This window comes from Dermacentor variabilis, chromosome 3, assembly GCF_050947875.1.
Source record: "Dermacentor variabilis isolate Ectoservices chromosome 3, ASM5094787v1, whole genome shotgun sequence".
In the NCBI taxonomy this organism is placed as follows: Eukaryota; Metazoa; Arthropoda; class Arachnida; order Ixodida; family Ixodidae; genus Dermacentor; species Dermacentor variabilis.
In genome coordinates, this window is record NC_134570.1 from 146,534,605 (window position 1) to 146,551,508 (window position 16,904).

Here is a 16,904-nt window from a genome sequence, read left to right on the forward strand (position 1 = left end):
GTAGACATAATATAACCAGCTATAACACATCAATGCTATAGCATAAGAAGGTCTTCTACCCTTTCCACAAATTTCTCTACGCTACCCATGCCAATAATTTCCCGGGGCAAAGCGCTCCATATTTCAATGGTAGCAGGAAAAAATGAAAATTTGAACGTGTTGCAGCGTGTGACGTATTGCCTGATATGTTTATCATGACACTTTCTACGGGAATGACGATGTGGCGTTTTTAAGTGGACGTGTTTATCTATTTTTATACGATCATGATAAAGCAAAAAAAGGAACTTCATTACTGCCACACGCCGCCGACAAGCAAGTGCAGGAATGCCTGCGGCATTTCGAAGAGCAGTGACGCTGTCGTGACGGGAATATTTTGAATAGACGAACGTAATGCCTTATTTTGGATTGTTTCCAATATCTCTATAAGGTATACCTGATCAGGGTTCCAAACTATACTTCCATATTCGAGAATGGGCCGCACTAGAGTCTTATAGGCTAATAACTTAACGAAAGAAGGAGCCGCAGCAAACTTTCTTCGTAGAAACCCGAGTGTTTTAAAAGCTTTTGCGCATGTATTCTCTATGTGAACGTTCTACTTTAAGTTACTTGTAATTGTTACGCCCAAATATTTTATAGCGTCTGTTCGTGTTATGTCAGAGCCCGCTATTCTATAATTGAATGTAATAAACGACTTCCTATGATTAATAGTCATGCACTTTGTTTTTCTGACGTTAATTTCCATGCCCCAGGTTACACACCATTGAGTAATTTTATCTAAGGAGGCATTCAGGAGCTTCTGATCCTCAGCATCACGCACACAGGTATACACAACCAGGTCATCAGCGAATAACCGAACTTTCACGCCTGCTTCAACACAATTAGCAACGTCATTGATATAAATAAGAAATAATAGTGGCCCTAGCACTGATACCTGTGGTACTCCGGAGTATACCTCAAGTAAATCAGCCTTACTATTATTAATGCTCACATATTGTGTACGATTCGACAGATAGGCAGTGATCCAGGCTACTAAAGTGCAATAAGGTGCAGGCTAATAACTGTGCAGTTTGGTGCGCTTCACCCAGTAATACGAAATACAAATGTCAATATGATGCGTTTGGCATCACTTCACCAAGGTCCCTGATTTATATCGTCGAATACCGAACCTGCAACCCGCAGCCGATGAACGAAACGCACGCTCGACGGTGCGCTCATTGCAGTGTCGATAGCACCTACGGAAATGACGAGTAGGCGTCGGGCCCGTAAAGTTGGCTTCGTGGCGGCTCAGTTGAATATTAGAGGTGATTTTCTACCACGCGACAGCGCTCGGCTAATAGCGGTGCGAGCGGCACCGGAAAAGTTACGGGCAGCTCTGCTCCCTGCGGGAGCATATACAGGAACACTAGAAACAATCGCAGTTACCGTCATGCAGTTAAGACAGGTGACACCGACTATATTAAGGCGCCTTTAGACGAGTATATTCGTTGAAAAGAACACATGAGCGCCATTACGCAACGCCAAATGTCCGAGGCGGAGCACGAAATGCTCCTTGACGTAAATAAGCATAAGGAAAACGTGGGAGCGAAATTCTGGGCAAACGCGGCATCCCTCGACAGCCGGCCTGCGGAGCCCACGATTCGCGGTGAGGAGACGGGGGAGAGGACGCCAAGTCTTCAGCTGGCGCTGACTGCTCGCCTACGTCAACTGCACGGAACGCCACAACGCGCGAGAGAGGATGACACTGGTATCTCTACGAGTACGGTTGCGGAAGGAGATACCGACTGGCAAGCTCGCCGAATGGCTGTCGAGAGGGCGACTGGTCGCATCAACACACGCGCTGCCTGCGGTGTGGATGGCATACCGGCCCGAGTCGTCAAGTATCCGTGGCCAGCTGGCGATAATTTTCAGTGGAATTCTCGCCGGCTATGACACACAATCAGAATGGTTCCAGAGCAAGGTCACGCTCATTCACAAGAGAGGCAGTGAAACTGGATTGCTCAAACAGCAGGCGATATATTACGTGTACTGGGGTGTCACTCTGTGTGCTCAGCCTGAATACACGCTGGCAAAAGAAGAGAATCTACGCAAAGCTTCAAGCCTGGCTGGAATGTCTTTCACAGACAAGGGCTCTGGGGCTTTAACCGTTTCTTCGTGGTTCTCGGGTTATGGAATGCGGTCCGCGTCCCCGAGCTTAACTTCGCCAATGCACTCATCGGCCGGACAGCCCAAAACGGGAGTCCATGGAGAGAGGTTAGCGAACGGTAAGCAGTTTAGGAGCGGGCTGCCATGGTAGCGTCGCGAATGATGCTATACAGGGAGACCTCGGATAGTCCAGCTTTGAGGCAAGCGAAGTGCGTAGCAAGATTGCGTATGGTGGCAGACTCCGGCCGACGGCTAGAGAACGCCTTGCGCGTAAAGTCTTCGATTATATCAGTACGAACTGCGTCTGCACATACTGGATGACGCACACTCAACACCTGCGCCGGAAATTCAGCTTTTTCGGCGATGCCATGCGAGCTGTCAGTACGCTAAAATGGGCCAGAAAAGTGGACGAACGAGTGCGCCAACAGGAGAGGGAGGCATTGGGCCTAGCTCTGGAGTCAAAGTTCACGCTGTAGCAATACAGAGCCTTGAAGACGATATCTGCCCGGAGCCGATATACTCCAACAGCGTCGGTAGGAGCCTTGTTTGAGGCGTGGGCTGGCGCCCTAAGCTCCCTAACTTATCCCACGCGCCTCGACACCAATGTCGAATGAACACTGTGTAGGGTGTGTGGCCAGGTAGATAAGGATGTAGAACGCATTGTCAGGCGATGTGCAAGTCTGCGAACACCCCCGGAAGAAGAGGCAGCGCTGCTGACCGCGCTAGGTTTTCGTGGCGATGGCTGAGGGCACCGGAAGCCTGGCAGCGGTAGTGTCAGTGACTAAACGACGCCTCGCAGAGTGATCGATGTGCTTGCGCCGATAGAGCTGCACTGTGAGCAATGGACATGTGACGTGACAGTGCGCATTACGTTCGTGCATTTAATCTTATTTATTTTTTACTAATTATGTTTATCCATTCAGACCAGGGTAAGTTTACCCGCTCGTTACAAAGGTAATGGTCACAGATCATCATTAGCAGCAGCCGCATACGGAATCACGCTAGAAAAATCAAAAAAAGAAATCAAGCATACTTAGTAATCGAATCAGGATGTGGATTACTGGAAGTATGAAAATATATTACATGCAAATGTACGATGCACATACGCAATGTTACGATTCTTTCATCTCGAGAAGTGACTGGCTCTTTGACAGGTGTATACACGACTATAGCCCATAAAGTAAGCTTACATGCTTTCGTGGTGTGGTAAAATTTTGGATCAGCGCAGACTTTGTTTTGAATCCGACAATAACATATTGAGCAAAGTTGCAAGTTACGCAGCCATTCGTTCATGCTATTCATAGGCATGTATCGCATATAAACTCTTTCTCCCATTGTATCGTGATACTCAAAGCAAGACACGTTCTTGATCATCAAATTAAAAATATATTTGACTTGACGTTCTCTTTTCTTTTTCTTCAAGGCAGCCTTGCATCTCAATGAAGGTTTCGCAACCGAAAAAATTGTAACCGACGACTCGTGGGCGGACAAAATCCGGAAACTTCGCAGCGAGACAGAGAACTCTGGCATAAGGTACCTGCTTCGAGCCGTAAGTATGGTGTTTTCGTTATAGAATAAAGTTAAATTAGAGCGCGTACAGCTGTAATTTTGGGTTTCTGTAAGGGGATGTTATCGAGGAGCGGCATTGACAAATCACAACTTATCAACAATTTGTTCCATGTACGTCAATTTACCAAAAAGATCATTGGACAGTACCCATCACATGACGACTGTTGACGGTAATGCGTTTAGCATCGAATCAACATAGCGACGCCTCTTATTGCCACTGTCGAAACGAGTAATGTATGAGGTGTGTACTGCGGCGCGGCTCCTCTTTCGCGCACCCCTAAAAACACTCGGTAGCATCTAGCGCCGCCGTCACGAAGCCTGCGCGTCACCTCCAGAAGCAAGGCACGCCGTAGCGCGCGAACGCTGAGAAACGCGTCTGGCCAAGCGGGCTTCTCTCGCTTCTTTCAGGACACGCTGTGCCATCTGGTTGCGCTAACGCGAAGTCGAAAGTGCTTCTCCCTTGCATTTCTCGCATTTTTTTAGGATACTTGTACCCTGTTCCGTAGCTTACAAAAACAAAGCAAAAGAAAACAGGTAACATATCCAGTGGCGTAGCTGGGTCGTCTGGCACCCGGGGCCCATAGGTCTTTTGTCACCCCCCCCCCCCCCCCGGGTGTAGCCGGCGGAAAGAGGGGTGTCTTAAGACGTATATGACACCCCCCCCCCCCCCCCCCACTGGCCCCTTGCACCCGGGGCCCACGGCCCCCCGGCCCCCCCTGTTGCTACGCTACTGAACATATCAAGCCTATGCGATTGACTCGCTCAACGTGTAACTTCTATGGAGTTTGCTCTTAGAGTGACGAGCTTTTGTTGATATTGGATGTTCTTATAAAACTTATGGCATGAAGCGCATAGCTATACTAACTCGAGCCATTATTTTGTCATTTCAGGATCCCCTGCTACCATTATCAGCGGAGCATACGATCCCATTAATATTGAGTGAAGGTAGAAAGAGCGTAAGTGTAAGTACCTGCTCAAAACTTCGTTCACGTGTTTACATTGCGTCAGATGCGTTATCGTTGGTAATGTCAATGACCTTTTTTGGAGCAGCAAACACTGCGTGGCGCTTTCTGAGGAGCTTATTGTCGTGGGGATATTGTGGACATAAATACATATTGTAACGGTCTTTATTATTGTACGCGGCAGAACCAGCGCTGAACAGTCGTAGACTATAGCGCAAGCTCGAGGAAGGAAGCAACCCTGAGGCTTGGGTCTTCGCATTCATCACTGCAGGGGCCAAGCGGCAGTACCAACGCTTGGCTCTCTTTGCCGTTACATGGTTGTTTTGTGTGTGTGTGTGTGTGTGTGTGTGTGTGTCTTTGTGTCTGTGTGTGCGCGTGTGCGTGCGTGCGTGTGTGTGTGTATGGGGGGGGGAGTGGCAGGGGGTGGAAGAATGAGAGAAGGAGGATCGCACAATACACGCCGGCAGGGCTTCCTAAAGGGAGACATACGCAAGAACTGCCAGGGAAAATACGTATAGACCAATGCTAATAACAAATAAAAATGGAGAATGACAAGTAGTTTTCACCGTGTCATAGTGCGATCGCACTGACATGCAGGCGAATAAACTTCGTGGAGCTAAATTCATCGGTGATGTACCTTATTTCTGAAGAGCCTGACAGATACGGATTTGCATAGGGAAAAACTAAAAAGAAAGCATGCTAGGAAAGACGCTGCGAAAGATAATTCGAGGACACCTAAGCACTTCGTATAAGTTGTGAATACGAAATTATTAATGTCCACTTGGACGCCGCTGAGTGGTCCTTCGAGTTATGAACTCGCGAGCAAGGGAGCGCGTTGAGAAGCTTGGCCAACGCCTCCTAGATAGCATAAGGCCGATGCACTTAGATGCGTGACGATACCTTTCGTGACTGCCATATAATCTAATCAGGAAGCTGCCGAGTAAGCTTCGGGGATATTGTCGTCACCGCTTTCGCTACGCTAAGCTTGCCAATGGAAATGTCGGTCCAAGTAGCATGATGTCATAAGCAGAGTGCGCAAGCCTGCTATCTAGGAGGCGCTGGTTCAGCCGAGTGGGTAAGACACCCGGCTTCTGAGCGTGGGCTCATAAGTTTCCTCCAACGTTCTTCCTTTCGAATTTATTCAGTCTTTTTATACACTAATTTCTTTACAGCGATTACCAAGGCCAAGTTAGAACGCAGTGAGAGCTTGTGCGAGAAATGAGCGCGTGGATAACACGGGCGTCCGAGAGCGAGGGTGACGTGGCGTTACGGCGATGCTCTTTCCCTCGAACAACACCTGGCGCGCTAGCGACTTAAAGGGACACTAAAGGTTACCAGAAAGTCAAGCTAAAGTGATAAAGCAATGCTCTAGAACGTCTAAGACGTCAATATAATCGCAAACAGAGCTTTAGTAACCGAGAAATTGAGGTAAATGCATGACACGATTTCAGACCCCCCAGCGACATTCCGGTACTAGCCCGATGACGAAAGCACTCCTCATAATTTATGTCACTAGTACTCAACTACTCGTATTAAAAAGATAATTTCATTAAATTATAAGACGGAAGAAAATGCTACTTGTCTACTTCTATTCGATTCTAAGAAAAATTAACATTTTGACGTTACCCTTGAATAGAATGGGTGATCGAAAGGTTTCGTTTTCGCTCGACTGCGCGCTCGACTTTGTGCCGCGCGCGCTTCGTAGTTTCAGTTGTTTCTTTATCGCGTCGTGCTGCGGTGGTCCTGCTGGCTCGCGAAACTTGCAGCGAGAATGCCACGTCCATGTGATGTGCTGGGATGCGCGAACGGTCCGCGGAACTTGGCCAAGGGCAGTTGCAGCGGCGAATCCAATGTTACTTATCACTGTGTGCCAACGACTGAACCTCTCCGTTCGAAGTGGTTAAGTGCCGTACCTCTGCCACAGCGCGCTGACAAAGAGCCGAGAAATCACGTAGTGTGCTCGCTGCACTTTCCTCCAGAGGATTACGAGTTCAACGCCGACTTACTGAAGTCGCGTGATGTGCCTTTCAAAGCAGGCCGTCGTCGTAGTAGTACGCATCGACGCCGGCAGCGCGAGCCCTCAACAGCAGGTCACGTTCATCAGTGCTTAAATCGCTGAACTTGAGCCCAGCGTCGCGAGCTAATGTGTCGTTGTCAGGGTCATCCATTGCAACGAGCGTCGAAGTTGGCGTCATAAAATAAAGAACCAGCTTATCGTCGTGCGTTTTCCCTTCCGCTAGCCACCACAGTTCCGCTTTCGCGCTACTGTCGGCTCTGTCTTGGCTTTGTTTCTGGCCGCGCGTTTGCGTTTTGTGCAGAAAAGCCGTAGCGCCGTCTGCGGTAGTCGCTTTACTCACCGACGGCGCAATGTCACTATGAGACCATGACGTCAATACTCCTCGATCGGAGGGCGGGTGATTTGAACTGCGCTAGAGGTACGCGGACGCTTTAGAACTCATTTTCTCTTAAAATAAGTCTCTTCTTCGCACGAAACAAGCGTTTCGAGGCATCCGGGATTGTATTTCAACAGTCCACGTTGACTTAATATTAACTTTTAGGGTCCCTTTAACTGGTTATTCCTTTCGCCCACTCTTCTCCGTCGAGGCACGCACGTGACGGGGCGTAGCAGCCACTGGGAATTTAGGTACCGCTCCACTGCTACAGACACAGGCTCAATGAGCCATTCGGTGCTTTCACATAAAATAGAAGTCAGCGACAATTACGATACTCCCTAATGCGAAATTTGAGCGAAGCTCTATACATGTTGCCTTTTCGGTTATACTGGCGCAGACAGTCTGTTTCGTGCGGAATGTTGCAAGCGGAGCGAATCTGGCGTGAAACATCTCGCTAACCGTGAGATGCCGAGAAACAGTGCCTGGGTGACGCGTTCGCGCGATTCGCACTATTCACCGCAGACAGACTTGCGGTCATGCAGCGGTTTGTTTCCGTATATGGTATCGGTGACGTCATCGACGAACAGATGTCGAGCGCTACTCTGGGGCCATCTCATTGCCATCGTCGCCAAAGGGCCCATGTTGCGCGGCACTACACTTTTCTACAGTTCTCTTTCGCTTTCCGTCTCATGGTTCCGTTGCACCCTTCTCCTCCGCCTTCCCCCTCGCGCTCTCTCACTACAGGCGTCTTTCATTCTCCACTGAGCTCCGCGTTATTTCTTTCACTCTTTCCTGTGCTCGTTCACTCGGTTTAGCCGAGGGCCGCTGATGCTTGCCACAGGAACGTGCGCCTACGAGCTGTGCTCTACAAATATTGGGGTAATACTCCTCGTTCACAATATTTACTATCAGCTGTAACGAAAGCGCGGGGAAAAGCTAGCGCAACTTTGTTCTTCACCGCTTTGAAGAAAGTATGTTCCCTGCGCAGGCGGGTAAACTGTGAAACGCGTTCTGGCAATAGATGTGACCAAGCATACGGATGGCTTATTGTCCGACTGTCTGGTAATGTATACGAAGTTCGCTTTTCTTGTGGTCGCTTCACAGACATCGCACAGGTCGTGGTGTCCACGACCTGCGCGAGCATGCCGACTTGCTTGCTTCAACACCCGCCACGTTCGGACTTCGGGTATCGCGGTGCGCTGCTGTACTCGAGGCTCACACTGCGATTTGACATCGCGGGTTCGATCCAAGAAGCAGCCGTGGAATGCAAAAACTCTTCCGGATTTAGATTCAAGCACGCGGTAAATAATTCAAGGGGGTGAGCCTTAATGTGAATTCCCCACGACGGGTCACCTCATAACGGGAGGATGATTTTGGCACGTAAAATGCCGCAACCAAATGCACCAGATCATAACATCACTGATCACAACATCCAACAATGCCTGGACCATACAGGACAGTCAAAGAAAACTTAGAAATTTGGCAATGGCACTGTCGTTGATACCGAAGCAAAAAGAGCTGCTGGCACAATTGATCGCTCGTTCCTCAAAGCCACCGAGGTTCATAGCCCGACAAGAGCCCGGTACCCGACCAACACTAGATGAGTACGAGGAATATCATATAAGACGACAAGTGGAAGGTAGCCACACTTGGACACAAACATCACAATCATACAACACAAACCCATAGAGGACGTACACGTATACATGTACTCTTCGAACTCGTCTGCAAAGGCAACCAGAAACAAATCGCCTTCGTCCTAAACATCTACAGGGCACACTACAAGGAACTGTCATCTAACCCACGCTCTTCAACGTCGCCATGATCGGCCTCGCAAGAAAACTGCAGGACGTATAAGGTCTTCGGCACTTCATCTATACAGACGACATAATAGTCTTCACCAGAACAGGGTTGTTATAAAAGCTAGAAATTATCTACTATTTAAATTGGCAGGAGGCTTTTGTCGGGTCCTACTGCGACTGCATGACTTTTTTCGAAATTTCATATTCATTTATTTTTTAGGGTCTCGTGCGTTTGAATCTTTGATGACCTCGCTGTTTGCGGTTCAATGAATATGACAATCGTTACTTAGAACTGCTTCTGCGTTTGCTTCACTGAACTGCGTGTTGTATTTTCTTGCTTATAATGAGAGACCCGCAAACTTTATAGCTGTTGGAAGAGGCACTGCCTCAGTTCTGTGACTAAATGCGTATGAGTATTTATGTTAGCGAGTAGTAGAGATGGCACGGTCTAGAGCACATTGTAGTGCTATTTATAAGTGAACGCCCTCTAGTTCTTTCTGAGATGTTAAGTAAGTTGCAGTACTTAACCTATCAGCTCATGTGTCTGTCCACTCCTATTACGGGCGTCTGTCTTCCGGTCTAGCTGTTTAGAGCCGTTGTTCAGCGATGCTTACAATATAGGCGGCCCGCTGTAGTGCTAGTACATTGAGTGAAACCGCACACGATTTGATCGTGTTTAGGAGTACATTGACTTGTGCTGATTTTCTGGGTTTTGTTTGTTGCTCATAAATAGCGGTCCATTGCTCGTGGAGTGCTTATGTCTGTCGTTCGTACTTCCATTTTCAGGACGTTGCTTTTGTAGACTTTACAAACCCGGACGCTGAGAAGGCGTGGACAAAACGCCTCTGGTCGCTGAACGGGGCGGTAGGATTTGACGGCCTATTACTGGTAAGAACATTTGCACTGCGTCGTACCCACGTCCTTAGCGCAGCGTAGAGGAAATGTATCGCACACTATCATGTACATGTATGTTTCGTGCTTTTCTTTCGTTAGTGCTAAACGAGGCGTGCCTCCAGACCCACGTGAGAACGCTTGCAAAATGCTGATTTGAAGTTTGTAGAGGAGCCAGCATGAGCATAACTAGACTATTAGGCTTGGTCGACTTGAGTAGGTGGGAGGGATAATCGCCAACAGTTCGTCAAATGTTAAACCTGTTGCTTTATTGTTTTCCTTGGAAGCAGGAAAAATGAAGATGCATTGGGCGATAAAGCAGGCTCCTCTGCAATACAGATCGGCGCATAACCAAGCTAAGGTGAAGTAATACCCATTAAGCTCCAAGGCATAGCTTCTATATTCGAGTGCAACAGGTGGAAACACAAGGGCCCGTACTCACAGGAGCTTCTTTCGCTAAAAGCGTTCGCAAGAGAAAATTCTAGCCCATCATGGCACATACCATTAGCGAAGGCGGACGATCGATGGCACAAAACACTTATCGATGAAAAGCTTTAAGAATATGGTTCCCGAAGTGCAGTGCCGATGGAAACTCTTGAGAGTGCTTTTCACGCAAGAACTTGCTTACGTTGAGTGCACGATTTCAATATTGAAGTGTTGCCAGGCAGTGCTGATCGGGCGACTCAAGGCACTCACACCATTGGGGAAACTATTCGTTGGATTTCATGGTGTCGCCATGTCATCGTGATTGCGTAGTCAATTCTGACTCTTGTTAGTGCTTTTACGGGCTCTATAGAAACAACGGCATAATTTAGTTGCAGCGGTGAAGTTTTATTATAGTAGTTTCGATCTGGCGATGGTAACCTTATTTTTTTAGATTTTCAAGCAAGCTTACTTTATAACACAAGTTCTGTACTGCACGTGAACGACGAAGGCTAATTATAGGCGGTGTACGTGCGAAAAAATGCATTGTCAAATAAATCACTTACACGGGTAATATGGCAAGAATATTAGCAAAACTGAGCAAAAATCTTTGCGAGGCGCCTTAAAGGCTGGCTACCGCGCATTATTACCGCTAGCAGGGCGAAAACAGCTTCAGCTATTTTCGTTGCCCTTAAGGTGGTACTTCGTGTGTTATAGGTATTTATCGATATGGTACACGTAACTGAGACTACTGTCATGCTTTTTGGTACTGGATGTTTGATAGGAAGAACAATAATGTGCAAATTAGCACGGAGGTGAAGCTGAGGGTACTCGACAGCACAGAAGTCAATCTCAAAGGCACTAAACATAATCCGACGTTTTTGATAGGGAGGCTAGAGACAATCGGTGTAGGCTAATGAGGCAGGTACGAATGGATCGGTTAGAAGTGTTGCACCAATGTGCTTGAAGGTTTGACAGCCTGCTAAAGATTGCTGCCATTGCGTATGCATGTTGGTATCGGGCAGCAGACAGTTTCTTGACGCTTTCTTGACAGTCCCCGTTTCGGGCGGAGTGGTGAGAGATGACAGCAGACAAGAGTCATAACGAACAATAGCTCAAAAGTACGCTTGTTCTGTTTGTACGTCACTTCCTTTTACTGGGGACAGTCTTCGTTAGTCCACTTTCTCATCATGAGCGTCACTCTTGCGATAGGTTGTAGTAAAAAATGAAACTCTGCAAATTATGTTGGCTGCTGCGATTCAAGAGCAAGCTTTAGCTCGAGGTCAGCTAAAAATTTTCATTTAATCGCACATAAAGCGCAGAAACGCTTTTGTGAGAGAACCACTAGGATGATTCGAATGAAGTTTGTTACAAATGCTTCATCAAACTGCTAAGTTCGAAAACAATCTAGGCACGAAGTTTACAAATCTGTAACTCTTCACTGGAACCAGTTATTACAATCTTATAAATTGCGCCTTTAAGGACATAAAGACTGGATAAATTTGCCACGCGAATTCACAGGTTACGCGGACATATTACAAGATTTACACAGGTTTTGCAAACATAAATTAGTGGCATACTTCAGGGCAATGTATACCAAGTCAATTTAGTACGTTTTGAATGTATTTTTTAGGTGCTGCCTTCGGAATTGTGATACAATTTCTTTTTATTGCTGAGTGATGAGTTGTATACTTTGCGCTGTAGTTTATAGAAAATTTGGTACTTTCAGAATTTTTGTCAACGATACATAGTCTAAATAAAAGGTGCACTTTCTAGAGTGAGTTGATTTTTTAAATACACCCGACCTCATCAAATTTGGAGCACTTGTTACCGACCAAAACGATTTTATTTGTTCCCATTGGTCCGATAGGAGCCCCCGAGCTAAAGCTTCCTCTTAAACTAACGCCCTTGCGGCAACGTTCTGTTTACAGCATGATGCACTAAACCCTCAGGTATTGCGCAGCCGTGATGCACAGTAATTTGTGCGCCGTATTGTGGTATAGGGCCAACAGACGCTCTGAGATTGGTGGCGCCTGTGCAAGCATCTCGCAGGCCGCAACAGGACGACATTGTGCGCATGCAAAATAAAATGTTGCTCGCGAGAACATGGCGACATCAACTGTGAGAGGCGCGTGCTGTCGCACAAAATCAGTTCAGAGTCCGCCAGGATTCGCTCAATTTCGCTGCACCTTATTTCCCACAAGATCCGCTTGTATCCTTTCCGGGTGAATTTCTCGCTCACCGAAGCACTCTTTACGCTAATTGTCCTTTTTGCATTATCTCACATGGCTCGTAATAATCTTGTGCCGTACATTTTTTTAGGCTTTGCGAACGCAGCTGCTCCTAGGTAAAAGATGTCGTGAGCGTCATTCCTACCTTTAAGAGGGATTAATTTGGCTCAACGAAATAGCTACACTTTTTTTTGCGACATTCGGTCACACTCGCTTGATTGAGCTTTAGATTGATGGCCGTGTACGTTGGGTCGCCATTTGCCTTCCCTTGCCACCAGTATCAGTAGCCATCAGACCGAGTATGTGAGGGCCACCATATGTTTTAATGTAAATTTGAGGTCTTGACTTCACAGGCCAACAAAACTACCATTCGTTGATATGCACGGGCTCCGCAGTTTTACAATTATCTCTGCTTATGATGGCTAGCAGCAATTTTTAGGAGAGATCTTGTGTGCCAATGATTCCTTCGTGACCGCCTTATTGCTCATATTCAGCAGCGGGTACAGCGAATATGAATTTTGGGAAGTGTGCAAAATATTTGCAAAGTGAGTGGCATTGATAGCATGAATGGTGATTGCGACATGTCTCCTTCTTCAAGGACTTAAACGAGCCAACCTACCCTCGCGAAGTCAACCGATCAAGTTCTAAGTGCACGGCAAACAAGTGGAACAACCCACCTTATCCTGTTGGTTAGTGCTTTCATCAAAACTTGATTTTGCGCCAGAGATGCCAAGGTGTCGCCTAGTGTTTAGATGCCACCGTTTGTGCAAATAATTTTATTACGTGTAGAGATTTTACGAGACATGCTGGCTCGGTAAGCCGTCGTAGCATTGTGTGACGAAGGTATATGATGTTGCTTATTTGAAGGGCAGCAGGCTTGTACCTACAATGACTTTCGTGTTTACTGGTGCTAATTTCTGTCGTTGGCTGGGAGTGTAAACTTGTGCGGTGGCTTTCTCTCTATTCTATATCTGTTCTGTCTGACCTCGCGGCTTTGCTTCTTTATTTTGTATTTTTGTCTGCCTCTTTGCTAGACATATGCTCCGTCGGCTTAAGCAACCCTTGCGGCTTCTATACGCGAAATTGCGAAGGTTGGCTTGCGTGTATACGCCCATTGCATCACCTATATTGAATGCGCTGAACGCTGCAGGCTTTCAGCACGGGGACGGAGGAATGTTCGAGAACAGCGTGTGTGGTGACGCCAACCAGTCCGCCGGCATCCACTACAATCTGCACAATCTCTACGGTTATCACCACTCGGAAACTACTTGGAAGTGAGTCTTCAAGTAATACCCTGCATCTCCGCAAAGGAAGCTCTGAAGTGCGGCATATTGGTTAAGCATGAGGTATAATGCGAAATTCTTTCCACTGGCGTTCTGACCCCCTCAATTCCTGTTATCGACCACCTCCGGCCTTCAGTACCGCTCAACGATTTATACTCAAAAAAGAAAGGAAGAATAAGGAACAAACACCAGCATATATATATGTGCCTTTTTGAGTGTGTCCTCGAAATCGTTCTCAGTGACGGTTCTAAGGTGGGAAAGATGAGAAGGGTATGGATGATGTGTAGGCGAAATACTAAAATTTGTGACCTAATTGCGGCGTGTTCAATAAATTAGATATATGCAAGCGCTCCGGAACATTATAAATGTCTCTTACGAATGCCACATATTTTAGCCCGCTCGCTTGGGAGAAAGATAAATGTCAATAATATAAAGTTTATTAAAAATGGACTGGACACTATGCCAGATTATTAGGCCGAGTTGCGTATCTGTGGATTTAACAGCTTTTCTAAAACAAATTACTATAGAAAAGGCTCAAAAACATTGTATCGCCATATAACGATATGTTTCTTAGTTTCCCCGAGAGAACTCGACATTCACTAAAGTCAAATTTGGTGTGAATGAGTGGCATCTTAAGCGTAATGTGAAGCGCAAGTTTAACGTTTTTGGCTTAAAGGGGTGGAGACATCAAAATTTTCGTTCATGCGTTTGTTGATTCAAACGTTGCGTCATGCTTCAGGGAGCACGATACACACAGCGGGATTTATATATATCCGATAAATAATTTAATAATAGCATTATTATACCGAGCGATTTCGGTTTCGGTTTCTGGGCTCCGGGGGATGCTATGACGTCACAGAGGCGGAAACGCAACATTGCTTGGTCACGTGAGCCACAAAAAATAGTGACGTAAAACTATGCTGCGTCGTCTGCTCGCGCATACGCGTGCTCTGCCAGCAGAGGTCAACAACTGGCGATTCGAAGCTCATGTCGAGATTATTATAATTATTGCGAAGAGCGACAACAACGGTAAGAAAATATTACGGCTTGTGAGAGTCGGTGATTCATTCCGAAGCGCCGTAAGATTTAGCTTTGAAGTGAACCGGAAAAGGCCTAGCGACGATATCGGCGTTGCCGAACGATCAGAGGCGCTGAAGCTGCCGTCGGTGCCAGAGTGACCACTCCTCGGTCGCTGATTGGCCGCTTCGCCGTATGGCTGCCGCACAAATGGGTCCCGGGCCCGTCCTCTCTACGGTAAGGAAATCTCGCCGTTCGCGAGCAAAACCGCCGTCGCACGGCGGCCCGCGAACGGCAAACGGCGTGCGGCGAGTCTCCGTGCCGGTAACGTGGACGGGCCCTCACAAGAAAGGCCAAGCGAACGAGAGACCGCTCCGAGCTGCCGAACTATGCGACTATTCGAGGAGAGAAGCGGACAACACGAACGCCGCATATCCTATAGTCCCTTTCGGAGTCGGCCGGCTAGTGTTATACCAAGGCCCGTCCGCACGGCAACTCGCCGCACGCTGTTTGCCGTTCGCGGGCCGCCGTGCAGCGTTCGTGTTGTCCACTTCTCTCCTCTTGTGTCCGTGTGTGCAACCTTACCCCTTCTTTACATTAAGAAAGGATTTCTATATGCCTGTAGCTCGGTCATAGTGGAGGCTATGCTCGGTCGCTCGGCTGAGCAGGCTCCGTAATCGGCATTTCATCGCTACTCATCATACGTCACGTTTTTGTGCTAGTGTGCTATGACGGCAATATTTTCGTTCCTCCTCTGTGACGTAGTGACTGCCGCGCTAGCGATGGGTCTGGACTACGAGAAGGAGTTTTTAATGACTTTTTGGAGCTGAATTAAAATTATTTTGAAATGTTTGCGGCGTCCAATACCTCGTTCTGGGTGTCCTTGCATACGGAAGCAGCCTACAACATGCTTTTCATAGCCTCAAAATTTGGTGTCCCAACCCCTTTAATTAGGGGCGCTAAAAAGATATACAGAACCCCCTTCTTTTCCGTGGCTTCATGCATTATGCGGTGTTCGTCACTCGTTTTCTCCCGCATCTGCTCTTAACTAAATGAGGCACTTTGTTATATTTGGAGAAAATAAGGGATGCGTTTTGTGCGATGCGATGTGAAGGCCTGTGGCAACGTTTGCAACGAAACTTGCGGAGCGTTATATGTGCGTTTTACTAATGATGGTGGACTGATCGGTTCTCACGGGAGGACTATAGGCGCCACCAAGGTCAAAGTGAGCGAGAATTAGGGGAATATTATAGACGATGTTCTCGAAAAGTAAACTGTGTTAGGACAGTAAACTGCCTTTTAAAAAAACTTCTTCGGCAAGTACTAGAAATTTCTGCGTGCGGGCGAGGTTTCAATCAAGAGAGTAATACGCGTGCTGCGTGTTAAATTAGATGCAACAAGATGGCGAGTCGTGTTCATTGGTATAAGTACATGTTCGATGGATCTTGAAGTGCATCGGCACATAGGCAAAATGCTACAGAAAAGCAGACATCACCACGTTTCCAGTAGTTTATTTACTGGGAACTGACATTCTTAAAGGACTGTTTGAAAGCGGCAGCTTCACTGCAAATTAGGTTTTTGTTTTGTACGCTATACAAGTCTGCTGTCTTTTTCGGCCACTATTGATCACTTCAAGCCTCTATCTTTCTCTGAACCTTTGTCTGGTTGAGACGTTTTCACATATTTAGCAAAAACCCTTTTGACTGACCAAGCATTCATTGCAGGAAACTGGGCTGTACTAATCAGCCATTCTCGGTAGCTTTAGTGGCTTCGCTAGTCACACCTCGCTTATACTGGACATGCTTTATTCCTCCATCAAGTACCGCACATTTCAGGTCGCTCCACTCCGTGGTATATTCAAGACATTTATCTCTAGTTCCTTTGATATGTTGCACCTGACACCGTTTGTTGCAAGCTACTCGTCTAAGTCAAAGCGCGGTCGCCTCCGCTTCGAGGAAGCATTGGTGCGGGTCAGTGACCTTTAACTAGGGCTACCCAGATAAACCATTTAAAGGTCACTGACCCGTCATAGCGGGTAAGGGATGGGTCAGCTAGAAATCATCCGCGGGCCGGAGTTTAGTGACCGTCATACAAGGGTAACGGTTTCATTGCGAAGGGGAAGAACACGCAGTTTGGAAGGCCTGAGGTAGTGGAATGAAATTATGAAATCAGTAAACATTAGATGCAGTCG

General features: G+C 47.1%; 1 protein-coding gene across 2 annotated transcripts in view; it reads left to right on the forward strand.

The window, feature by feature from the left end:
- The window catches only part of LOC142576378 (lysosomal alpha-glucosidase-like), a 165,933-nt gene that overhangs the window by 96,698 nt on the left and 52,331 nt on the right, over positions 1-16,904 (forward strand). For both annotated transcript variants that reach the window (XM_075686484.1, XM_075686485.1), the window contains exons 9-13: positions 3,566-3,691; positions 4,602-4,673; positions 9,655-9,756; positions 13,012-13,102; positions 13,564-13,687. In XM_075686484.1, coding sequence (XP_075542599.1) covers positions 3,566-3,691; positions 4,602-4,673; positions 9,655-9,756; positions 13,012-13,102; positions 13,564-13,687 — 515 coding nt within the window. The remainder of the gene's footprint in view (positions 1-3,565; positions 3,692-4,601; positions 4,674-9,654; positions 9,757-13,011; positions 13,103-13,563; positions 13,688-16,904) is intronic.